We start from the raw sequence: 27657 nt of genomic DNA on the forward strand, positions 1-27657 counted from the left end.
TTGATACCAAATGTTGGAATGTTTCTGACACCTTGAAGAATTCAGGCTGTTCTGGAGGCAAAGGGGGTCCAACTCGATAGTATACTGAAAAAATATATAAATGTAACATGCAAAAATTCCAATGATTTTACTGAGTTACAGTTCTTCTCCTGTTTTTTAACTTTAAATCAGTCAATTGAAATAAATATATGGATTTCACATGATTTGGCAGGGACGCAGCCATGGGAGGGCATAGGCCAATCAGAATGATTTTTTTCCTCACTAAAGGGCTTTTATTACAGACAGAAATACTCCTCAGTTTCATCAGCAGTCCGGGTGGCTGTTCTCAGACAATCCTGCAGGCGAAGAAGCTGAATGTGGAGGTCCTGGGCTGGCGTGGTTACACATGGTCTGTGGTTGTACATACTGCCAAATTCTCTAAAACGACATTGGAGGTGGTTTATGGTAGAGAAATTAACATTAAATTCTCTGGCAACAGTTCTGGTGGACATTCCTGCAGTCTGCATGCCAATTGCACGCTCCCTCAAAACTTGAGACATCTGTGGCACTGTGTTGTGACAACTGCATTTAAAAAAATCTTATCCCAACACAAGGTGCACCTGTGTAATGATCATGCAGTTTAATCAGCTTCTTAATATGCCACACCTGTCAGGTGGATGGATTATCTTGGCAACAGTAAAGATTTCACTTGACTGGGCAGGGGCGCAGCCATGGGTTGGCCTGGGAGGGAATAGGCCCACCCACTGGGGAGCCAGGCCCAACCAGTCAGAATGAGTTTTTCACCACAAAAGGGCTTTATTACAGACATGTTTCATCAGCTGTCTGGATGGCTAATCTCAGACGATCACGCAGGCGAGGTTACACGTGGTCTGAGGTTGTGAGGCCGGTTGGACATACTTCTAAATTCTCCAAAACGACGGAGAGGAATGAACATTGACTTATCTGGCAACAGCTCTGGTGGATATTCCTGCAGTCAACATGCCAATTTCACGCTCCCTCAACTTGAGACATCTGTGGCATCGTGTTGTGACAACTGCACATTTGTGTTGTTTAAAAAAAAATCCACAGCACAAGGTGTCTTGTTGACCTGTGTGATGTGCATGCTGTTTAATCAGCTTCTTGATATGCCACACCTGTCAGGTGAATAGATTATCTTGGCAAAAGAGAAAAGCTCACTAACAGGGATGTAAACAAATTGGTGCACAACATTTGATCGGAATGGACATTTTCTGGGATCTTTTATTTCAGCTCATGAAACATGGGGCCAACACTTTACATGTTGTGTTTATATTTTTGTTCAGTATAGATGGGTGTACCTAATACACTGGCTACTGATTGTATATGAAACACAGTTTTACTCCACTGGGCCTTTAAAACCATAACTATCAGTTTTTCTTTTGAATATTGTGCTAAGTCTCCAATTTGCACATTTCAGAAGTGTAACAGTGTCTGAGTAGCCTACATAAAAGTGCACTTTCTAAATTGATCTCTGAACATTCGATATCAACTTCATAAAGCTCAAATTCTCAAAAGTTATGCTATAGTTTAACGGGATAGTTTGGGATTTTGGCAATGAGGCCCTTTATCGATTTCCCCTACTAGCTGTTCCCATAGACTTCCAGTAGTTAGCGATTGCGCTCACGGTAGTTGGCAGCTTACTTAGAACTGAACACAGAGACATACAAATTATATCCAGTTCATCTGACTCTCGAGAAGTAGATACATTTTTAAAAATTAATTGGCCAAATCCCGAACATTCCCTTTAATAGAAGTGGCCTCTTGCCGAGTTCAAAACAACTGGGAGGTCAAATCATGACTTCAGTGATCTTCAGCTCGGGAAGTCCGAGCTCTAGAAAAGGCCCGACCTCCGGAGTTGGAATTCGGAATTGGATGACGTTCAAATCGATTTCCCAGTCAGAGCTAGTTTCTTTCCGAGTTCCCAGTTGTTTTGAACACACTGAAGTCGGAATTCAGAGATTTCCGCGTTCCCAGTTCCCATTGTTTTGAATTCAGCATCTGGACACACTATACACCACACTGAAAGAGTACCTACCATTTTGAATAGACTTAGGGCCCATTCCACAATATGTGCCTTGAAATGCATTAACATTTATTGTAATTAGGAGTTTGTTGTGGTTGCAAAATTGTGCATTTGTGTAAAATATATATCTGACTGCAAAAAATGAATGTCAACTCATAATTCCCTTTTCATGCAAATAATCAAATGGAATCCCTCTTGATTGTTAAGAGATAAAGCTGGACTTAAATGACAGAACATGGTTATTTAGGCCACTTAGAACAAATACATCTCAGTAAACTTATTTACAACCGATGGAATGGGAGACATATCTTATTTCTATTCCTCAAGTCATTATCAAAAAACTGATGAAGATGAAGAGGCTCCTACCACTGTTGAGATTCTGACAGATCACTTCACATGACAGATGTTAAGTTATTCACACATGCATTTAGTGCAAATGTTCATTTCACCAGACACGGAATTTCTAAAAAGTATACACACGTTAATATCTCCAACAGGCACAGAACAGCAGAAAGCAGAGCAGAAACACAGCATGGCCAAAATAAAAGCAACAATATGCAGGCTTTCTCAGATTTTATATACATAATCACATAATATATTAATTTACAATGTGTTCCTACTCTTGAAAGAGTCGTGACTGTCTCCTTTACATGAAAATACTGAAGTCGAAAGCAGAGACTTCAGTTGTTTGATAAATAAAAATAATAAGCACTGTCAGACGACGAATCTGCTGTCCATTTCATAAGTCCTCATTGGTGGATTTAGCTGAAAGAGTCTTACTAATTAATGGTCGTCTGAATTAGAAGTCCCTTATGCAGTGGATAGATTTATGTCTGCGAGGTCGACGATGATGCGCCTTGATTTTCCGTCTGTTTTGAATTGTTCAGAAACTGACCGCTGGCGCCGACGTATAACCTGGATCGCATTGGCCACTTCTGTTAAGATAAAAAGATAAATGATTTAGTGAGTGCAGTTAACTGATTTCAATGCACCTGAAAATATAATTAATAAATTAAGAAACAAATATGTTGCTAAGTTTATTATAAGTAATTCTTCAGTTGAACACACATACGTTAAACAATATATTAATTTAAATGTTTAATTTTACACACTGTATGGTGCAAATTGGTGCTTTCAATTACCAATAAGCCATTCCTCTCTGTATAATTGTATTAAACATAATAGGAAGCCTACTCATTTTAAAGATCTGTGTAATATAACAAGTTGTGCAATGATGGCTAAATGCATTGTATGCATGTATGATTGATAATTGTTAGCCAACTATTTTTTTATTATCATGTTTTTGTTCTATCATGTGGTATATCGAATAGAGCTGAGACACAATTATCACACACTTTGTCAGGTTAGTTTCAAATGGATTTTCGATATCAATTCAACGTCAAAATGTGTTGGGCCTACTTACTTTCACAGGGTGCAGGTAACCTTCACCTTTCAGCGAGTGTAAGGCCTCTGTTTGTCTATTGCTCTCTCCCTCCTCCATCCCCTCCTCTTGCAAGGTCCGAGTCAGATGGGCTATATACGTGGTGGCCAAAATCAACACGTCGAGCTTGGACAGTTTTGTGTCCGGTGGCACCGACGGAAGAGTCCTCTGTAGCTCCAGGAATGCGCTTCTCAGGGTCTGCACTCGACTCCTCTCCCGTGCTGCGTTGGCTGCTGCCGGTCGCCCTCTGCCACCGAGCCCACCGGCCTGGACCACCCTGGAGTGCTGCAGGGCCTCCGGACGCCGAGTGTCGGGGGTCAGCATGTCAGGACTGGGGCTGGAGCTGGGGCTAGATGTGGGACTCTCATCCATAACTGTCACTGGGCCATTTCCACTATCCATGCGGATCGTCTGTCTTCCAACCATATAGGGAGCACTTATAAACCTGACGGGTAATATAGGTCTTGTTGATGAATGTACATTTTCACTTGCCTATTAATTACATAAACAAACTGAAAATGCCAAGACTGTAATTGAACCAAAAAAATTTATGTATTTCATATTTTATAATAAGCCTACATTAGCCTACAGATATAGTACAAGTTTATGTAGGTCTATTGACCAGTGTGCGCAAATGCATTGAAATGATCTGCAACAGGCCAAGTTAGTTGCTGAACATAAATGAAGGCAGGCATATCAAATCCTCACCCTTGTCTTGAACTGTGCGCATTTTTAACTTGTGTATAAACACGCCGTTGAATATTTAGGCCTTTTGAAAAAGATTAATGCTAAAATAGTATTGCAACAAATTCTGTATCCAATTAGGCCTATTGAGTAAACTTACATTTGCAATACCCATATAAAGCATTCATTGCGCATATTGGCAACATGTACTTAATCAACATGCCGTAAAAAACATGACTAAACTGTTGTAAATAATGTCAATCACATATCAAAGAAAATATAATCACATGTTATTGTTCCTTCATTATTGCAATAAAGCATTTGAAAAAGAATCATACTGAGACAAGTGTGTTAACCTTGACCTAAGAAGGCTGCTTTCCCAAGTTTAATTTGACATAAGAATGTGAAACATATAATAAATAGTTCTATGGCAGTTGCATCATTATTTGGTGTGGTGCAGACTCATGCAAATAATACCAATTATCGTGCACGTTCCATCACCGTCATTAAATATGTTTACATAACTGACTGCTTGATGGTGATGCTGTTATCAAGAAATCAAAACACCTCATAACCCTCTGAAAATAATATTACTTTGAATGTATTCCAAGCCACGTCGTCTATGAAAATAAGAACTTACCTTAAAATTTCCCCAAAAACGCCGCCTTGAGTAACGACATCAAGGCACTGCAGAGAGGTATCGTGCACCACACAGACTCCACTGCTGCACAGTACGAGGTGGAGAAAAGTAGCCCTGCGGCTCCAAGTACAGATAATCTTTATAAAGAGGCGCGGCCGCGGAAAAAGGTGCGCAGTGGTCCGCGTCTATGCGTGCTCACCTGAGTGTGTGCTTAAAACTCTCAGGAGCTTCTCATTTATTGGATACCCAAAGAGCTGACAACTCTTAGACTCCGGAGTAATTAATCATAAGCCCTTAAGACTGCCTGGCAGTGGGAGAGACTCTGCTCTTTCCCTTTCACAACTTGTTTGTGTCAGAGGGGAGAGAGGAGTGACCCCTTTTCAACACCAGAGGCAGCATTTTTTTCTAGCGAACACCATTTTGGGGACGGTACTTCTCTCAAACCCATATGTGAGCAAACCATGTATTTTTGTCATATTATGGTCACGTCAATAAAGAGAGGACATCTGTATTATTATGTTGATATGGGTCGTCAACTGGTATACCTGCCTTTCTACCCAAGTGCTCGGTCACTGCTTTGCTTTCTAAAGCCTTCAGGGGGGCTATATCAGGTACATGCCCAAATAAACAGTCCCTAATATTTTGGTGCTAATGTTGCAGACGCCAATGGTTGCAGCAGACCATGATGACAAGATGACTAGAGGGTAAGGTGATATGCAAAATTGACTAATTGCCAGGGTGCCTTGAGTTGCAGGTAGAAAAATAGTCTGATTTCCATGAAACAGCTAGGGCTAATAAACAAACTTTGAACAATGCAATCAACACAGGCCTACGTGAGGAAATACTTGCGACACATAAATTAATCACTGATTTCCAGGGTCCGCAAACGGAGATGTCGGCAAATGAATGATTGCAATTATTCATAATATAGGCTATATCCTTAGACGGTTCTTAATAAACATTATTTTTGTTAGGATGGAGTAACAGAATTGCTTCGGGGAGGACCACTAATTATGAGGCAGAGCAAAAAGGGTTAAGTAAGCTTCGTTCCCTAATTACCCCCCATCTTTCAGGGGTTATACTTCGACATACTTTAAAAAGCCCATTTAGACGTGCGGAGGGAATTTAGACAGGGACTTATAGCATACAATAACCAACCCAATATTACTCCTAACTCGGCGAGGATTTGTTGTGTTGGAGGATTATTTCCACATTATGAGAGAGGGACTGCAGGCAATATGCAATTAATATGTCCTTTGCTACCGCACAGCATGCGGTACCGATACACGAATGGAACCAACAGGACCCTGAACAGCTTCTACCCGAAGACACAAGGCTGCTAAAATAGTTAGTTAAATCGCTAACCAAACAGCATCCCAGACTACCTTCATTGACCCCGTTTGCACATGTTTTTACTCATCACAACCGTTGCTGCAATACTGTTAACGCAATACTGTTAACTAGCTCTCACTTTATTATATGTACAGTGCATATCTACCTCAATTACCTCGTACCCCTGCGCCTCTACTCGGTACTGGTACCTCATGTATATAGCCACGTTATCTTTACTCATTGTGTATTTATTAAAACTTTTATTATTGCGTGTTACTATTTTTCTATTATTTCTCTATTTTCTCTCTGCATTGTTGGGAAGGGCCCGTTAGTAAGCATTTCACTGTTGTTCACGAAGCATGTGAAGAATAAAAGTTGATGCTCTACAATTACTTTTTTGTTGATCAATTAACCACGGCTTCTGTTGAAATGAAAACATTCACCATTTATTATACAAGAATCTTATAAAATGACAATGGTGCGCAATCAAGTGCATATCTCCCGAGTGGCGCAGCGGTCTAAGGTACTGTGCTAGAGGCGTCACTACAGACACCCTGGTTCGAAAACATAGGGCAGCACACAATTGGCCCAGCGTCATCCAGGTTTGACCGGTATAGGCCGTCATTGTAAATAATAATTTGTTCTTAACTGACTTGCCTAGTTATTTATTTATTTATTTATTTATTTATTTATTTATTTATCTGACATCATTACATACCGTCGGTGTCCCACAAAACATGTCTTTTACACAACGGGAACAGACAAAATACCCTGCCAAAAACACCAGATAGTAACAACTCAAATTGAAGCTATTCCAAGTTATTTATTTGGAATAAAACAAATTCAGATTGGATTTATGTGGATTTATTCGATATAGAGTTATGGGATATAACTTCCCAAATTGGTGATGTTATTTGAAAAATCCAATAAATCATTTTTATAAAGTGAAATTGAGACTTTCCAGCATGGACACACCATAGGAAAACACCCTTTGTCATTCAGGGGAATTCATAAATAAACACATCGCACTCTAAAATCTTACACTCCAAAATCCAGGTATTTTGAACATTCTTATCAAGTACACTTAGGTACTTAGGTACTTAGGTTGATGTACAAAATATTTAAAAAACGAAATTACCTTTATTTACACTGCTCGACATAAAACAGAATCATTTTTGTCACTTTTCAACAAGGCAAATGTTGGCGAGTATAATTTCAATTGACTCCATTGCCATGTGCAAAGAGTGCAGGTAGTAGATATACAGTATCATGCATAAAGTGCCTCTACCACAGTCCATCAGTCACTAACAGTAGACTCCTTCCTAGTGAGCTTTTCAGGGGTCAGGTCCGCTCCTGATGTGTGACGACAGCAGTGTTAGGCTATGTGCTGTGTACAAGGTAAGGGTCAGACGTGAGAGGGTCATCAGAGTGTGTGTGTGTGTGTGTGTGTGTGTGTGTGTGTGTGTGTGTGTGTGTGTGTGTGTGTGTGTGTGTGTGTGTGTGTGTGTGTGTGTGTGTGTGTGTGTGTGTGTGTGTGTGTGTGTGTGTGTGTGTGTGTGTGTGTGTGTGTGTGTGTGTGTGTGTGTGTGTGTGTGTGTGTGTGTGTTAGCGGAGCTGGCATGTCAGACTTTCTTCAGGTTCCGTGGCCTGGGAGAACAGAGAGAAAGCTGACCTGTAAGTGATCATCAACCTCTTTAATGTTGTATAAGTGGGATATGTTTAAGTGGGATATGGTATGAAAAAGTATCAAGCAATGTATATTAAAGAGAAAGCCACTGTATGACCTTTTTCTATTGTACTGATAGTCAACCCCAGGCCGACAGCAGGGAAGAAAAGTGTTTATTCGCTAAAAAATATATATTTTTTGGACAAATAGCAGGCCATTCGTCAAGCATGTATATAAGAGGAAACAAACAGTTAAGTGAAACATGTTGATGTTTAAATCACTTATACCAACTAAATACATGTTCTTATTCAAACATACATTTGGCTCTCATTTTTGTATGAATGTATGAAGAAATTAATCAATTATCAAACATGGGTGGGAAGAGCCACTGTATTCTAAATCTGTTATATTGAACAGTCGAAAAACACTGACTGTTTCCACAATTTTGCGTCCCATATGGATGTATTAAAAAACGGTACTAATAAATGACCAAAGAGACCATTTAATTGATTGTATTGGTGACAGGCAATGATGATATCTTGATCTGAAACCTTTGCTGCTGCTGCCACTTTAGCTTCCTACTTTTCCACTACTGTACTGTTTCCCCTTTTAAAGGCCATTTTTGTTTCTTTTTGACCATTTTACTTTTACATTTACAAACAAACACAGGAAGGTACTTAATTGTTCCCCAGAAATTATTTTGAGATGTATTAATTTTTTTAAACGACTGCATTGGACCTTTAATAAATATGCAACATCCAGCAAGTTTTTGACTCATTCAATCTCTTTTTCATGAATGTTTCATATGGATGATAGGAATATACAGAGGGGCAAAAAAGTATTTAGTCAGCCACCAATTGTGTAAGTTCTCCCACTTAAAAAGATGAGAGAGGCCTGTAAGTTTCATCATAGGTACACTTCAACTATGACAGGCAAATGAGAAGAAAAAAAATCCAGAAAATCACATTGTAGGATTTTAAATGAATTTATTTGCAAATTATGGTGGAAAATAAGTATTTGGTCAATAACAAAAGTTTATCTCAATACTTTGTTATATACCCTTTGTTGGCAATGACAGAGGTCAAACGTTTTCTGTAAGTCTTCACAAGGTTTTCACACGCTGTTGCTGGTATTTTGGCCCATTCCTCCATGCAGATCTCCTCTAGAGCAGTGATGTTTTGGGGCTGTAGCTGGGCAACACGGACTTTCAACTCCCTCCAAAGATTTTCTATGGGGTTGAGATCTGGAGACTGGCTCGGCCACTCCAGGACCTTGAAATGCTTCTTACGAAGTCACTCCTTCGTTGCCCGGGCTGTGTGTTTGGGATCATTGTCATGCTGAAAGACCCAGCCACATTTAATCTTCAATGCCCTTGCTGATGGTAGGCTTTGTTACTTTGGTCCCAGCTCTCTGCAGGTCATTCACTAGGTCCCACCGTGTGGTCCTGGGATTTTTGCTCACCGTTCTTGTGATCATTTTGACACCACAGGGTGATATCTTGCGTGGAGCCCCAGATCGAGGGAGATTATCAGTGGTCTTGTACGTCTTCCATTTCCTAATAATTGCTCCCACAGTTGATTTCTTCAAACCAAGCTGCTTACCTATTGCAGATTCAGTCTTCCTAGCCTGGTGCAGGTCTACAATTTTGTTTCTGGTGTCCTTTGACAGCTCTTTGGTCTTGGCCGTAGTGGAGTTTGGAGTGTGACAGTTTGAGGTTGTGGACAGGTGTCTTTTATACTGATAACAAGTTCAAACAGGTGCCATTAATACAGGTAACGAGTGGAGGACAGAGGAGCCTCTTAAAGAAGAAGTTACAGGTCTGTGAGAGCCAGAAATCTTGCTTGTTTGTAGGTGACCAAATACTTATTTTCCACCATAATTTGCAAATAAATTCATAAAAAATCCTACAATGTGATTTTCTGGATTTTTCCCCCTCATTTTGTCTCTCATAGTTGAAGTGTACCTATGATGAAAATTACAGGTCTCTCTCATCTTTTTAAGTGGGAGAACTTGCACAATTGGTGGCTGACTAAATACTTTTTTGCCCCACTGTAGATTGTTACGGTACCTCATTGCTGCACTGTCCAGTTGTGAGTGTTCCAAGTGGACCTTCCTGCTGGGTCGCCCCCTCCAGAGGATTCTTCTTGCCACGGGTGTTGCCATAATTATAGTTGTATGAAGGATGGGGGCCCATGTGGAAGTCTGATGCAACACAAACAAAGTCACACACACACACACACACACACACACACCATGTCACAGTTCTGACAATACTTCGGACACACACACAACAGGACCTTAGAGAAAAGTAGGGACATGGGCAAAGTGGTGCTTAAATATTTGTAATAAGACCTTAGAGAAAAGTGTATGGCGGTAACATGGGATATGAACTTTTTAAAGTTCTGACAAAGTGAGTGTCTCTTAAATATTTGTAATAAGAGGTTCTTCATTATGGCTGTCAATAATATGGAGGTTGAAATATTTGTTCTGTATGTCTCTATTATCAGAAGGATGCAAAAATATATAACAGTACATTATCTTACCAGTAAAGCTATAGGCGATCTGGTCGGTCATAAAGATATAACAGTAAATTATCTTACCAGTAAAGGGATAGTGATCTGGATATAACAAACAGTACATTATCTTATCAGTAAAGTGATAGTGATCTGGATATAACAGTACATTATCTTATCAGTAAAGGGATAGTGATCTGGATATAACAGTACATTATCTTACCAGTAAAGGGATAGGTGATCTGGATATAACAGTACATTATCTTACCAGTAAAGGGATAGGTGATCTGGATATAACAGTACATTATCTTACCAGTAAAGGGATAGTGATCTGGATATAACAGTACATTATCTTACCAGTAAAGGGATAGGTGATCTGGATATAACAGTACATTATCTTACCAGTAAAGGGATAGGTGATCTGGATATAACAGTACATTATCTTACCAGTAAAGGGATAGTGATCTGGATATAACAGTACATTATCTTACCAGTAAAGGGATAGGTGATCTGGATATAACAGTACATTATCTTACCAGTAAAGGGATAGGTGATCTGGATATAACAGTACATTATCTTACCAGTAAAGGGATAGTGATCTGGATATAACAGTACGTGGTCCTTCTGTAGCTCAGTTGGTAGAGCATGGCGCTTGTAAATTATCTTATCCAGGGTAGTGGGATATAACAGTACATTATCTTACCAGTAAAGGGATAGGGACCACATTATCCAGTAAAGGGATAGGTGAGAATGTATATCTTACAGTAAAGGGACATGACTGTAAAGTAAATTATCTTATCAGTAAAGGGATAGGTGATTGGATATAACAGTACATTATCTTATCGTGATCTGGATATAACAGTAAATTAAATGGCATATATTATTATTATTATATTAGTACATTATCTTACCAGTAAAGGGATAGGTGATCTGGATATAACAGTACATTATCTTACCAGTAAAGGGATAGGTGATTTTTGGAAACAAAGTGGCACTTTAACCTTTGAGGAAGTGAATATGGAGGACTCGAAAGTATCCATTTATAATGCATCTACAGACTGTAAATTCAACAATGTATAAGAAGTCAAACAATGAATGTAATCAACAAACCACACAAACCACTCTCCAGTGGGGAAAGTCATACTATCAGCAAAAACAACAACACGATTCAAAGGTTGTCCTGCCAAGAGCAAAGTCCAAGAGAAAAGGTGTAAACAACACATCAGCTTGTTTTAATAAACAGTCGCTGGTGTCATGTGACTAATAAGCGTGTTGCCTGCCCCGCAGTGTATGTTTATCTAAAGGCACATTAATCCAAGCCTGGAAATATGAATACTCTCTGGACACGCTCTGATTGTTCATTGCCTTCCTGTCTCGGCCAAAGTGCTTCCACTTTTCTAGCCCGCGCTGCAATCAGTTCAGAGGGGACCCCTCGGCACAGCGCGCTCCCAGGCTTTGATAAATGATCGTGTCATGGCCGTCACTCACAAGGGCCCTGGCGAGGAGCGGCCCAGCGCCAAATTGCCCCCCACGCGGGGGCGCGAAGACTAGAACAGCCCAGGCTGGATGAGCACTGTGCTGGGCTGCTGGGCCCTGGTTCCTGACTGGACTTAATGATTGGCCAGTTATGAACCTGCATTTGACCAGCACTTCGCTTCCCCCGTCCTCTCTGGTCCTCGTGCAGTGCTAACAGCCTCGGTAGATACCAGCCCATTTGTCACCCTGGCTGACTGCCTGTCATAATCTATTTTAAAAATCCATAATGCTTCCTGGGGATTCTGACCACACTGGGCTGAAGGAGGGATTGATCCTTCATGGTGCTGTCTTTGCAGGATCAATAATGGCAGAGGGGTTGTATAAATTAAAGGAGATATCCACTAAATATGAGAACATGAAAGCTCCCTCTGACACATGTACAGCAATTACCTGCAGAGGGCTGCTCTTCTCAGAGGAATATAATTTATGTTGAGTGCCAATGTTACCCACGCTAACAGTGTGCTTTCAATGCCATGTCCCAAAGTGACATTATAGTGTGGATCAAAAAATGGCTTTTTAAAAGAATTCAGCCATCAAGCCTTTCAGATCCATAAAGAGAGAGATTTTAAAAAATATGTTTTTGTTTTTAAATACCTCAGTGGAGCCTCAGAAAAGCACAGCAGGTCGTTTTTCAAGGTCAACACAGCGAGCAGAAACCATATCTTTGCTTTTAATGAATCTCCCATCAAGTTCAGTGGTACTGCTGGGGAGGTATCAAATGCTGGACTCACAGAGAAATAGGAAAAATCAGCCTCCTAAGAAAGGAGAGAAACTTGCGCTTGTTTTAAAGCTGTCAGCAAGGGCAGTCCTGGGGGACCAGGTCGCTGATTTGTTGAATAATTCTGACCCTGTACGAGTCGCAGAGACTGGGAACCTCTGGCGGGATTTGCAGGATTTGGTTCTTTAGCACTCTGCTCTCCATATCATTTCACACATCACTTACAGAGAGCAGTACTGCTATGTTCATGTTACCCTGATCCGCTTAAAGCGAGCATGTTGATTTTGATACACAACGCCACGCATAGTTGCTGTGATGTGGGTCATTATTTTGATCGCACAACATTCTCACAGTTGACACTTTTGTCACGTCGGTAAAGAGTAGAGTAAGTGGCAACTGGTATTAGTTCCATCAGTAGTAGTGCTTTCACGAGGAAACATACCTGCATGTCCTGTAGCTGGTTGTCTGCAGCAAAGTGTGTTTCTTTAGAACGGCAAGATCTCTGACATCATCTATGTTGTTCCTGTTGATATTCATGACACCTAAAGATTCCCACAAAGATAATCTACTTTGTATATACAATGGCAAAACATTTGAACAACTACTTAAATAATATTTATAACCAGTATATATTATTGATCCTTGATTAACACTGTAAAATGGTTCAATAGATTGCTTTGGTTCTATTAAATGCTGTTGTATTAAATACGCCTGTCCAAATTTGGTATTCATCTTAGTTTCAGTTCCTGGAAGCATTGATAAAAAGCTGGAGCTCTTACATTTGCGCTGCAATTTCTTTAATTGTCAAAATAAACAAGAATGTGAGATTTGCAGTTTGTTTAACCAGAGTCTAAGGAGGAAACAGCCCTGGTTGATCTGTGAGACCAGAAAATGCCACAGAGCTCTCTTTAACATCATCAAACTCAGCACAATACCGCTTTTACAGGGACCAGTTTCCTTATGGAAATCTGAGAGACCATTTCCAGACAAGGACATAATGCAGATTGTGAACATATACATATGGTCTGATTGAGCAGAGATGGAAATGATGACATTACCGATAAAGAGCAACATTAGATCAATGGTGGAATCCTGGTGCACAGGCACAACCTGCATTTAAATGGTCAATTGTGGTGTGAAATGAGCTAAAACAATCTTATTTACAATCCCAGTTGGTTTGTTATTGGGTCTTACAGCGAGGGAGAAGAAAGTCCTGGGGGTCAAAGAGTAGCTTCTCCCCACTGGGCAGTCTCTGGCCCTCTAGGTAGAGCTCCTTCAGCTCCCCTAACCTCCCCACCACGTGATGCTGTTTCCCTTTAGGTCAAGCTCCTTCAGCTCCCCTAACCCCACCACCACCGTGATGCTGTTTCCCTCTAGGTAGAGCTCCTTCAGCTCCTCTAACCCCCCCACCACCGTGATGCTGTTTCCTTCTAGGTAGAGCTCCTTCAGCTCCTCTAACCCCCCCACCACCGTAATGCTGTTTCCCTCCAGGTAGAGCTCCTTCAGCTCCTCTAACCCCCCACCACCGTGATGCTGTTTCCCTCCAGGTAGAGCTCCTTCAGCTCCTCTAACCCCCCACCACGTGAAGCTGTTTCCCTCTAGGTAGAGCTCCTTCAGCTCCTCTAACCTCCCCACCACGTGATGCTGTTTCCCCTCCAGATAGAGCTCCTTCAGCTCCTCTAACCCCCCACCACATGATGCTGTTTCCCTAACCCCCCCACCACCGTGATGCTGTTTCCCTCTAGGTAGAGCTCCTTCAGCTCCTCTAACCCCCCCACCACCGTGATGCTGTTTCCCTCCAGGTAGAGCTCCTTCAGCTCCCCTAACCCCCCCACCACCGTGATGCTGTTTCCCTCCAGGTAGCTGATATGGCACAGAGAGAGACACACTCACACACAAACATAAGATTGAGATGTACACACATGCACGGAAAGAGAAACACCCACAAATGGAGAAACATGGACATTTGAACACAGACAGTCAAAAACAGATGAATGTATCGCCAAAGCTTTAGCACAGATGGCAAACATTAAACTGGATACATAGGACAAGCTCCTACTCACAGCTTGGAGAGCTTCTGCGGGTTGGAGAGGTTATCTACGTGAATGATGTTGTTGTTCTGCATGTATAGGTGTGTGAGGTTTGAGGCAAAGCCCAAGTTGCAGATCTGGGTGATCTTATTGTCATACAGGTAGAGGACTGTAAGGTTTATGCACATGGAGAGATCTTCCTGCAACACATACGTTCACAAACAAAGACGATTTCCCTACCATTAGAACATTGGAGGCTGCTGAGGGGAGGACGGAGCAAATGGAATGGCATCAAACAACAAGGAAACCATAGGTTTGATGTATTTCATACCATTCCACCTATTCCACTCCAGCCATGACCACAAGCTCATCCTCCCCAATTAAGGTGCCACCAACGTCCTGCGCATTAGAAGCTAAAAGAGAGACGCACAGAAACAAAACATAGCTGGCCTATATTAATTTTGGTAACTGTAGTTTCGTACTTACAATGTCCACTATGTACTTGTTAGAAGTTCAGGTGAGTGAGTTTCTTGAGATACTGTGGGAGGGAGTAGCTTCTCTTGTCTGTCAAATGGTAGCTGGATTTGGAAATCAGATCCATGGTGAGGCGGACCATGATGGCTCGTCACAGACCCTGCCTCAGAGTGGATGCTTTTTAGCTTCAGCCAAGCGTTCACAGAACAACCACCAGAAATGTCTGAAAAAGGGAAGTTAATAAGCTAGCTGTAAAGAGTAAAGCCAATGGAAAATACATGTCATTGGAGTCTTTCCACAAAAAAGTAACTATATGACAGATTCAAAAATATATTACCTCAATTAAATATTTTAGACTTTAAGAGCTCATTAAAGTAAAGAGGGATATAAATAGGCCTAAATGAAACCTATTCCCCAAGCATGCCATCTATTCCCCAAGCAGGCCATCTGTTTCCCAAGCATGCCATCTATTCCCCAAGCAGGCCATCTGTTTCCCAAGCATGCCATCTATTCCCCAAGCATGCCATCTATTCCCCAAGCATGCCATATATTCCCCAAGCATGCCATCTATTCCCCAAGCAGGCCATCTGTTTCCCAAGCATGCCATCTATTCCCCAAGCAGGCCATCTGTTTCCCAAGCATGCCATCTATTCCCCAAGCATGCCATCTATTCCCCAAGCAGGCCATCTGTTTCCCAAGCATGCAATCTATTCCCCAAGCAGGCCATCTGTTTCCCAAGCAGGCCATCTATTCCCCAAGCAGGCCAACTGTTTCCCAAGCATGCCATCTATTCCCCAAGCAGGCCATCTGTTTCCCAAGCAGGCCATCTATTCCCCAAGCAGGCCATCTGTTTCCCAAGCAGGCCATCTATTCCCCAAGCAGGCCATCTGTTTCCCAAGCATGCCATCTATTCCCCAAGCAGGTCATCTGTTTCCCAAGCATGCCATCTATTCCCCAAGCAGGCCATCTGTTTCCCAAGCAGGCCATCTATTCCCCAAGCAGGCCACCTGTTTCCCAAGCAGGCCATCTATTCCCCAAGCATGCCATCTATTCCCCAAGCAGGCCATCTGTTTCCCAAGCATGCAATCTATTCCCCAAGCAGGCCATCTGTTTCCCAAGCAGGCCATCTATTCCCCAAGCAGGCCATCTGTTTCCCAAGCAGGCCATCTATTCCCCAAGCAGGCCATCTGTTTCCCAAGCATGCCATCTATTCCCCAAGCAGGCCATCTGTTTCCCAAGCAGGCCATCTATTCCCAAGCAGGCCATCTGTTTCCCAAGCAGGCCAGGCCATCTGTTTCCCAAGCAGGCCATCTATTCCCAAGCAGGCCATCTATTCCCCAAGCAGGCCATCTATTCCCCAAGCAGGCCATCTGTTTCCCAAGCAGGCCATCTATTCCCCAAGCATGCCATCTATTCCCCAAGCAGGCCATCTGTTTCCCAAGCATGCCATCTATTCCCCAAGCAGGCCATCTGTTTCCCAAGCATGCCATCTATTCCCCAAGCAGGCCATCTGTTTCCCAAGCATGCCATCTATCCCCCGAGCAGGACATCTATGCCCCAATCAGGCCGTCTGTGCCCCAATCAGGCCATCCATTCCAAGAGCAGGCCATCTATTCCCCAAGCAGGCCTGCTGGACACCCCAGGGGTTTGTTTATTAGCTAGACCCTGACACCAGATCTAAATGTGCATGTGATTTTCTCTCTCTCTCAATGAAGACATCGAGAAGTATAGATGTCCTTCTCTGCTCACCAGTCACTATCCCTCATGAGCAAGGCTTTATTCCTTTTGCACTTCTGCTTCAGTTTCAGTACGCACACACTTCTGTTGAGAGAAAAACACACGCACGCACGCACGCACACACACAGATCAGAGTGTGACAACAAGTATTTTCTAAACTTGATCTCAGGGAACGAGCCGAGGCAGAGTTGACATGAATGGAGGGCCTTCGATCGATTGAGATCTCCCGTGGGCAACAACAAGATCAGTGTAGCCCTCAGGACTCAGGGACAGACAGCAGTTAATCATGTGCAAAACTGACACTAGCAGCAGTTAACTTTACAGGATAAATTCAAGGCCACATTCATTCACATATTTTCTGTAGCAACTACTAACGTTAGCTTGCAATGCAGGCTAGCTAAACGTTAGGATGTCAACAAAGCTGTCAGCGCTAGCCATAAAAAAAAACTTTAAATACAAATCTAGCTACCTCTGTAGTATATGTACGTGTCCCCCTTGTAAAATGATGATAAAGAGACTAAAGACGCGGGTGAGATTAATAAATTTACACTCGTGTGGTCTGTGGATATCCTTGTTGGAATGATTGCCATGGGGACAACGCGCCAAAGCTGCGTAAAGTACTTATTCTTTATGTTTTTATGGCATACCACAACTAATTTGCCGACCAGTGATCAAATATACCCTTTCCTATGCAAGAAAAATATGAAACGGAAATGTTACTTTCCTTCTATTATCTTGAGTAGGCTAATTAACAACCATAGATTTAGTTGTGTTTTTCGGGCACGAGCTGTTTACACCTTATGTCTATGGTTTACACAAGTGTCAATCAAATTGTGTACAGCGTGCAGTTGAAGTCTCGGAAAGATAAATTGATATTCTGCTCATTACTAATTACACTGGTTGCCTGTATTCATGCATTTCATTCTTGCCAACGCTCTGTTTTATTTAACTACGGGCGGCAGGGTAGCCTCGTGGTTAGAGCATTGGAACAGTAACCGGAAGGTTGCAAGTTCAAGGTACAAATCAAGGTGCAAATCTGTCGTTCTACCCCTGAACAGGCAGTTAACCCACTGTTCCTAGGCCGTCATTGAAAATAAGAATTTGTTCTTAACTCACTTGCCTAGTTAAATAAAGGTGAACACATATATATTTTCGACTATGACAGTTGTGAAAAATGACAAAATACAGGCTGTGTACAGGCAATGTAAAAAATATAGTATATTTCAGTTCAATGTGGACCCAAAAGTAAAATGATCTAGAAGCCTGTGTAAAGTTGGTGTAATAAACCGTCAATTCGTAAACTCAAGCCTCTGTCTGGACAATTGTTCCTTTATGATCTAGGTATATTTCAGTTCAATGGGGGTGGAACAAACGTAGGAAGCTTTTGTTCTCTCTTCTTACGTCTGGGCTTCACAAGAGAAGGTCACGATTGGCTTGTGTCATCTATTCGGCGTGTGCTACGGCCCAAACAGTAGCCTGTGTAAAGTTGGTGTAATAAACCGTCAATTCGTAAACTCAAGCCTCTGTCTGGACAATTGTTCCTTTTCACAAAGGAAGTGGTAGAAAGTAATTGGCTGTGCAGCATGCAGGTAAAACAAAACATTTGCTTTACATTGTTCAATTTTCTGTGAAACATAATTCAATGTAATGGCTGCATCAATAGGTTGAATCAATTATTTAAATGATCACAATCAAATATTTTTTTGTTTGTTAATTTAGGTAAAATCCTCTCAGAATTAATCACAGTTTGAGTATATCGCTGTTTTTGCCATTGGTATCTAGATTTGAATAAATGTGTATATTTGCATCCAAAATATTTGTGAATTGGATCGCTTTTCACACTTTATTGCCTTGTCACATCCTCATGAAAAACATATTTTGGGCCAGACTTTCCTGGCTGAGTAAATTGAAAAATATTGGATAAATATAAAGAAAGCCAAAATGAAACAAGCTAAATTACTTTCAGCACTTTTCCTTTCTTCAGAAATAGTCTAAAACTATTCCATTCCAACACCATGAATCATGTGGTCTTTTATGTACCTTTCTAATGATCAGCTACTTGTGTGGTATTGTAGACCTCTGAAATAAAAACCGTTTTGCCTTTCCATTGGTGGAATGTAAAATATTTTATGTCCATGATTATTTTCAATGAGGTCAAAGGTTAAATAAAGATCAAATAGTGTGGAACATCTCAAGACAGGCACACACACACGCAAACAGTAAACAGATCCTGCAGCTATCCCCGAGGCCTGTAGACTATAGTGCCTGCAGACATGTACATGACGTAACCCGACACCATGTTTATTAGTTTATCCTCTTCTCTCCAGCCAAGATCACATTGCTTCCAGTAATAATGCGTATAACGCACCAGGCAGGCTGGGGTCGCGGTGCGATTGGCTCAGCGAGTCTCAGCAGTGACCCATGCATTGTTATATAATGTCTAGGCCCGGGCTTCCTGCAACTGAGTGACTTGCCTCCACTTATGCATGCAGAGCACTTGGCAGGGAGGAAATGTAGCGCTATAGGCCCTTCTTTCCCCCACATAGCTCCACTCTAGGGCAATGAGTGAGTTCCACCCCCCTTCATTATAGCCTACACCATGCTTGTTGAGCATATTCTGAGATCCAAAGTAAACAATATCCTTGGACTTCTGCAGGGTAATTTGTTCCGCAGGGCCTATAGGTGCCCAGTAGTAAATAGCTATTCATCATACACCTTATCAATCCTCTGTTCTCAGAACTTCAGTTAGGCCTAGTTTTTTTTTTAAATCACCCGTTTATTATTGTAATGTATTTTCGATGAACTCACCAAATGAGGTGCAATTCCACTGTTTCATAGATAATATGTTTTGTATTAAGTGTACGCTAATTAAAATAAATGTTAATTCAATAAGATATTAGCAAATGCATTGAATGCTTGGTTGTCGGTCAGCCTTCATTGGAATTGACATTTACTTGTTTCCTCTGTAAACGAAGCATCTGAATGTTCATCTGGTGACGACCATAAGAATGACATGTACGGAACACTGGTCTTATATTTAAAGGATAATTTACAAATCTTGCATTAGGTAAAATTACTACTAAGACAGCACGTTCCATATACTTGTTGAGCATCTAGCCGTAACAGTATTTAGCTATAACAGTAACAGTACTGTAATGCACTTAAAACCACTAGCTACAGAGCATTCAATGTGAGGGTAAATGTGAGGGTAAATGTGAGGGTAAATGTGAGGGTAAAGCCAATTGTTTCCTGTTGTTAATTCCAAAAACTCAAATGACATTTAACATAATTCAATAAGTTTCCTCTTTCTAAAACACTTTAGGATACACACTTCACCCATTATAATAACATAAAAAGAATGTAAAAAGAAAATCATTACAAGAAATTATGCCAAAGCTCATGAACATGAGGAAATGCAGACCCATTCAAAGTGCATCAAATATGGTTCCACGCCTCTGCAATGTTGCATCAAAAATATACATTCCACCATTATAATACTACAAGAAAAAGAATTATGACATTAAACGGTGCCAGGGCTGCAGTGTGTAAGGAAAAGCAGACTCTGTGTCTGCTTCGATGTAGACGGGTTGGGTGAATAGACTCCAGTGTGCACGGCTCCTGTTTCTGTGCTGCATCATTGCTGCGGCTCGACTTGACGACTTGACAATCCTGAAGGATTGTGTACTACAGAGAGACAACCTGCACCGAAAGCCACTCCGCAGAGACTTCTCGACCATGCCAGCCAGTGTTTACGTTTGAGCCGATGCAGCGGCTTGAGTTTGTTGTTCCATAATGTAATGATATGACTGGCCAGAGTTGAAATGACTGGCCAGAGTTGAAATGACTGGCTGACTGGTTGTAAGTTTTGTTATGGAGTAATATACCATGGTCTTTGTTAAAGTGTTAAGTCATGCTGCGAGGGTGTGTGTGTGTGTAGTCTACTCTAGCCAATACCTAACAGCCATGGGACATGGAAATGTCACAGTGCTATGTCATGTTGAACCCAAAGGAGAGTACCTTTCAAAAGTCTGCAAGCATTCAAAAATAAGAAAATACATGAACTAAAGTTGGAAGCAATTCAGTCAAAACAATATGGTTCACCAACCTCAGGAATTTTAACAACACTATTTATTCATACACTTATGTGGACATAAGTTTAGATCAATCACTCACACTAAAGAATAGCTGAAGATAAAGCCAATAAACATTCCTCAGATAGTAATTGAAAGATCATCCTGCTAACCAGAATCTAAATAGTAATACACACACGAGGGGTGACTCCACTTGGACCGTTTCGGGCTTAGATGGCAGACGTGTTGATTTGATTGAAGAGCTTATGCTTGATGACTTGAGACATCAGACCATGGATCGCCTCAATTGTCGTCTTGCAGCTATAATAGCCAGAAAAAAAAGAGGAAAGTTCAGTTTCGCTCTGGACATGAAGAGGTGACACGGACGTCCTATCCATCAACAGACAGGTCAGATAAACAAACAGATAGGTGTTCCATTCACGGGAGAAAAACTCAATAAAACCACAACCATTGTATAAATAATAAGCAGACCTTGAATAGGTAGGTAGGACAACTCTACCTGCTAAAACAAGTAACTAAGTATTCCCATTGCATCTATACACAAATAATGTGTGATCAAAATGGTTACAAAACATAGTAATAATACAGAGATTCTATAACTTAGAGTAGTACATAGCGTAGGCCTAAGCAGACCAGAGATTCTATAACTTAGAGTAGTACATAGCGTAGGCCTAAGCAGACCAGAGATTTCCATTTTTCATTGATTGTGTTCATCAGAAAGGCAAAAATGTTCCCAGATCACTATTCCTACTCTGAGAAGCTTTATGAATACGGACCAATGATTCTATTACGGGGTAGGAATAATTTGTTTCTCTGTGTCAGTTGAATATTTAAATGGTGTGTTTAACAGCGACTCAAATTGGTTTACAGTTGTCAATAATATCAGTAAAAATCTTTATTGTAACAGTACATAGGACATTATCAACAATCCAATCCAGTCTGTCAATACTGCAAAACATGAACAAACATACAGTGTGATATATGGTGCCATGCCAATTTTAGAGATCAATGCATTAAATCATTCACTAAATAAGCTCTAGGCCTGGAAGCCAAATAAATAATTACAAGTAAATGCAGAAAAACAAGATCTACATTAGATAGATAACAGGAGTGGAGGAGCGTTGCTGTACCTGTCTCGTGTTGCTTTGGCCAGTTTGTCCTCGGACTTCCTGTCGTGTGTGTCCAGGCCCAGCATGAAGCTTCCTCTTCCAAGCTGAGCCTCCGACTGCTCCAGTTTCTCAGACAGGTCAAACACCTGGCCCGTGGTGTACTCTGAATTCTGGGGAGGACACACGCATGGATTATGTACCAATATATTGTCATGTACCATGATCAGACGAAAGCATATCCGCATATTGTGATTAAGTTAATCAAAGTATGTGGAAGCAGTAGCCTATATACCCATGTGTGGGCTTTCTTCCATTCTTTCTTCACACACACACACACACACACACACACACACACACACACACACACACACACACACACACACACACACACACACACACACACACACACACACACACACACACACACACACACACACACACACACACACACACACACACACACCACCCTATTTTCTTCACCACTACTGAGACAATCTATTAAACAGTTACAATATGTTGAACTTGTTAATGGATTAAATGGCTTGTCAAGTCGCGGTGAAAGGGGGTCGGTGAAAAGGTTTGCCTAAGGTGAGGCCTTGTGTTCCATGGAGCAGGTAATTAGGAGACAATGATAGGGAGCCAGACTGTGGTGACAGTGTAGTGACTGACAAAGCCCTTCGCCAATGGACCAGTCAACTCCTGACAACTAGTCAATCCATCTTCATCCAGAATGACCAGAGTCCACTGTTTGGATAGTCTGCTGCCTTTAGAGACTGTTTAGCATCCACAATGGGAATTCACTGGGGGCTTTCAATCTCTAGAAAGTATTGGCAACAAGGGAGATGATCCACGGTGAACCACAGCGGCATCTATATCACCACATCTCCAACGCATAGATATTTTGTTTAAAGATTAACATGGTGGCCTCAGTCATATTAATGAACCTATGCTTGTAAATCTGTACAAGTGACCTTTTGGAAAATAGAAGACCCCCCCCCCGGGCCATATAAAATTATTATAATAATGGTATAAATAAAGAAAGGGATTGTCATTAATATGTAAGAATCACGCACCATATATTTTGGCAGCTACTTGACTCGGCATAGTATAGTTACATATCTATTTGTAAACAAAAGGGTTTCACAAATGTAGCATTGCTTGATTTAGAGTTAAATTCAAAACACTCACCGTCAGAAGACTTGAAGAGCTCAGAGTGTTGACCCAGTATTTATTCCAGAGGAGCTCTAGTAATTTCCGATCCAGGGAAGACTTGAAATAAGTCACCTCCAAGGCATAATACCTAAACAAACAAACAAACAAGCCCACGGCACTTAGTGAATAAATAAACTATGTCAATTAAATGAAGAAAATACTACCTTTTTTAAAATAATGATAATAATCCCCAGTTTACAATTGCGTCATTCATCCCCCTCCTCTCCCCTGTAACTATTCCCCAGGTCGTTGCTGCAAATGAGAATGTGTTGTGTTCTCAGTCAACTTACTTGGTCGGATAAATAAAAAATAAGAATAAATAAAATGATTTACCACAGAATTATTAAGGGATTATTACATCATAATGACTTGAATTTGTGTTATAGGCTACATCAACCCTAAAATAAATAAATAATATATATATATATGAAGTATCTTGTCAAGTTTACTTAGACAATTTGCAAGATGATACTAAATATTATATGTTTGCCTCAAGTATAAACGTCCAAGATGAAAACTCACTGTTTGCAGTGCACGCCGAAGTCTTCGATCTTGTTCAGGGGAATGGTCTGATATTCAGAGGGTCCCTCATCAGGAGGTTTGTAACCCTGAAAAACAACACAAACACACAATTATTAGACTCATGATGTCTGAAAATGTATATTTAATGAGAGGAAACGCAGTCTTAAAATATTTGCACAGTTCGATAGTGAGAGACAGCCAACTACTAATAAAACCACCAATAAACACATTTTACAAAAGGAATAATTAACTAAATGTTGACAATGAATCATAATAGTATTACTTATAGATACAACAAAATCTTTAAAATAAATATTCCAATTGGCATGCTAAATATAGCAAATATATTTATGAGCGATAAATAAGACCAAAATGCTGAATTTGCAGTAATTTTGTTCCTAACTTGTCTAATACCACATGTAACATAGCTAAACACTGGAATAATGCAAGAAACACATTTTACTCCTTACCTTGGGGTATGTTCTGAAGGCGCCAAGATTGACTTTCCCTGCAGATATGGTGCGAGTGGGGTCGATCTGGGAGGGAGAGATATACAGTAGAACAGGAAAATGTTTCCAGAGGTCAGACAGTCTCTAGAGACCACTCCAAGCCGGCCACCAGGAGTGATGTTTTCTTCTCAACTACTGCTGCCGGTGTAGTCAAATAACACACTTAATTATCCTATGCCCTTGGCACTTCAGCCCTGTAAAACCAATCAAGTGTAAATAGCATCTACAGTTACAAAAGCCAAATATGTGCCGTGCTCATGGTGGACTACTACCATACATCAACCACTAAAGGGATGCCTAAACCTGATTGCACCCCTCTCAGTTACCTCTCAGGAAAACCAAAGTACTGTATTTAGGAAGCAGTCTAATAAAAGACAAAATGGACATTTTAACGTGTGTATTTTGGGGGTATTGCGTTGTGAGCTGAAGTCGGGGCAGATCTTTCACTGTACTCACCACCACCGCCACAAAGGGCTCCTGAAACTGCTGGTTGAGCATCTGAGTGCTGACATCTATACCTGACAACCAGCAGCCGTAACCTGGGTGACTGTGGTACCAGCCAATAGCGTTCTCCAGCCGACCAACCTGACAGTTCACAAACGGCAAGGAATCGGTATCAATACAATGAAGAGATAGTGTCCAATATGTAACCATTGTGATAAACCATGACAAGCACAGTTCTCACTAAAATGTCATGTGTTTCGATCCATCCTTTTATGCAAAATTAAGGACCAAAATCTCATTCCAAGAGTCAGTCATAATACCTGTTTGGCATTCTCAATGTAGGCAGCCATGTATTCATAAGCCGCAGCCTGCGCGTTGACCCGCGTCTCTGTGCCCTCCACGGGTAAGGCAAAGCTGTCCATGATGTTCATGGTCTCCCCGTCCACTTTCCCAAGCATCAGACCCATCACCTCGAGGTTGCCCCCGGACCTGGCGTGCATCACCATCTTCAGCAGCGCCAGAGCAGATATCTGGCAGTATTTGAAGTAATGATGACTATAGGACAAAAATAATATTGGTGTGAATTATGTTCAGGGAATTCACTAACTAGCTTGCAATGCAGGGAGAATTCCCATTGTTGACATGCTAACTAGCAAGCTAACTTCAGCTAGTAACGTTAGCTAGCTGGTCAAGCCAACACAGCCAAACAAGGAACTAGCAAGCAGTTGCAAATAAAACAAATTACAATCTATAATTGATCAAATATATACTTACTCCTTTGTCCATGGCTTCGCAGCAAGGATTTCCTGCTGTTGTTTTTTGTCATATTTATATATTTCATCTATGCTCTGAACTTCCTGCATACTGTTTTGTAGCTCCCATGTTTTCTGTGCCATGCTACTCCCTGCCATGTTGACAACCTAGTCTCACTACCTCTCTAAAATATAAAGTAATACTTGAAATTAAACTAGTGCGCTATCAAACGTGGAATATTTCAAAAACCTGTAATAATAACATAATCTCAAAGCAGTAGCCCTTGCTCATCCATTCGTTCAGGGAGCCATGACACTGGACTGTACCATGCTATGAGGAAGGGGGACATGCACGTTTAAAAAAAATCTAAAATAAAAAGTGACCGTGGGGTTTTTGTTCAGTTAATGAGTATACGCATAAAATCATCGAATTAATTCAGAAATGCATGTCCCAAACAAATAAACTTATACTTGTATTCATCAACAGCCACGAAACACCAATTAACGTGATGGTTTAGTCCAAATAACACAGACGATGTGATATAAATGGTAATACTGACATCTTCTGGGGGAATATGTGAATGCTTTTCACTTATTTATTATTTTGAAACGAAGTCGGCTAATTTAGCGCTCTGTTACCTGGTAAAATAATGGTAAATAAAATACTATTCAATTTTTTGAAAACTGCTAAATGGCTTGTGACTTAAAGCAGCCACGTTTCTGTTGTCTTCCTCCAGGACAAATTAAGAGATGAGGGAAACAAAGAATACAACCTCTTTCTTAAAGAACAGTCAGGACAACTAAGACCATCTTCAAATGCTTCTCATGTAACAATAGATTATGCATACCTTGGAAATTATGTAGATATTTTTGTGAAAATATCTCTTGACCTATTCAATGTGTGTTTAATGAGTTGAAGATGATTGCCCTGTTCATTGGCTATATTTGACTAAGATCCTACAGCATGTTGCCACATTTTGATAATTTCTTTCCTAAACTACAGGTGCAGGCCCCAGAGACTGTGAGTCCTGCTGCACTTTATTCCTCCCAGTCAATCCTAAAGGCCCAGCATAACATCCAGTTTAACCATGGAGGCCAGCCTCCAGCGACTCCCATCCTGGAGGGATGCTGCCACCCTAACCAACAGGGGGACAGGGACAGAGGGTCAGGCCCCACGAGGGTGGAGGCGCTGGGAGCTCCACAGACCAGAGGAGTCTTTGGAGGGCTGGAAGAGGAGGCACAGAAGGACAAGCAGGTGTAGAGAGCAGTACAACTCTGAGGAGGACCTTTCCACAGAGGAGGAGGATGAGGAAGAGGAATTTGAGTTCTTGGAGTGGAGGAGACCCAGAAGAAGCCGAGAGCCAGAGTTCACTGGGAGAACACAGAGGATGATAATCTATCATAGCCCTGACAGGTACTTCTCATGAGAGATTTTCTATCAGCAAATTACCTGCTGCTGTGAAAACTGCATTTAAAAAAAGGGATGGATTATGCTCATTGTAATCTTTCTGTTTAACATTCATTTCTATGGCAGAGCTGTGCAGGAGAGGAGGGAGGTGGAACCCCATGTTGTCCATGAAGAGCACATCAGATCAGAAAGTCCAAGTCGGCAACACCAAAACCCAAAACTGAGCCACTGCAATTAAATGGCCACATTAGCACAGTTGGCCACCACATGTATAAAACCTCTCTGTATTGATTGTGGAGGGAGACTACAATGGAAAACTGTAATGCACAATATTTGTGTTCAGTCCCTGTCTCGCCGGCTTGTTTATTTATTGCATTACATTGTTGCATTTTATTCTCATACCATGTACAGTACCAGTCAAGAGTTTGGACACACCTACTCATTCAAGGGGTTTTCTTACATTTTTTTACTATTCTACATTGTAGAATTATAGTGAAGGCAATCAAAACTATGAAGTAACACATATGGAATAATGTAGTAACCAAAAGAGTGTTAAACAAATTAAAATCTATTTTAGATTCTTCAAAGCAGCCACCCTTTGCCTTGATGACAGCTTTCCACACTCTTGGCATTCTCTCAACCAGCTTCACCTGAAATGCTTTTCTAACAGTCTTGAAGGAGTTCCCATATGCTGAGCACTTGTTGGCTGTTTTTCCTTCACTCTGCAGTCCAACTCATCCCAAACCATCTCAATTGGGTTGAGGTTGGTGATTGTGGAGGCCAGGTCATCTGATGCAG

General features: G+C 41.2%; 2 protein-coding genes across 2 annotated transcripts; both read right to left on the reverse strand.

Moving 5' to 3' along the window:
• Positions 1-2663: 2663 nt before the first annotated feature.
• Positions 2664-17384, reverse strand: LOC124039137 (transcription factor 24-like). The gene is made up of 8 exons (XM_046355022.1): positions 17282-17384; positions 16825-16896; positions 15088-15298; positions 14635-14801; positions 13014-13113; positions 9873-10006; positions 3465-3927; positions 2664-2976 (listed from the first exon to the last, which is right to left on the reverse strand). The coding sequence occupies exons 5-8, from the start codon at positions 13017-13019 to the stop codon at positions 2869-2871; spliced, it is 711 nt and encodes a 236-aa protein (XP_046210978.1). The 5' UTR covers positions 13020-13113; positions 14635-14801; positions 15088-15298; positions 16825-16896; positions 17282-17384; the 3' UTR covers positions 2664-2868.
• A 3538-nt stretch (positions 17385-20922) lies between these two features.
• LOC124039138 (COP9 signalosome complex subunit 5-like) lies at positions 20923-25777 on the reverse strand. Its single transcript, XM_046355023.1, has 8 exons — positions 25474-25777; positions 25020-25254; positions 24712-24840; positions 24217-24282; positions 23747-23832; positions 23201-23312; positions 22034-22182; positions 20923-21203 (listed from the first exon to the last, which is right to left on the reverse strand). The coding sequence occupies exons 1-8, from the start codon at positions 25608-25610 to the stop codon at positions 21113-21115; spliced, it is 1005 nt and encodes a 334-aa protein (XP_046210979.1). The 5' UTR covers positions 25611-25777; the 3' UTR covers positions 20923-21112.
• Positions 25778-27657: the final 1880 nt, after the last annotated feature.

The sequence above is a fragment of the Oncorhynchus gorbuscha genome, linkage group LG07, assembly GCF_021184085.1.
Source record: "Oncorhynchus gorbuscha isolate QuinsamMale2020 ecotype Even-year linkage group LG07, OgorEven_v1.0, whole genome shotgun sequence".
Classification (NCBI taxonomy): Eukaryota; Metazoa; Chordata; class Actinopteri; order Salmoniformes; family Salmonidae; genus Oncorhynchus; species Oncorhynchus gorbuscha.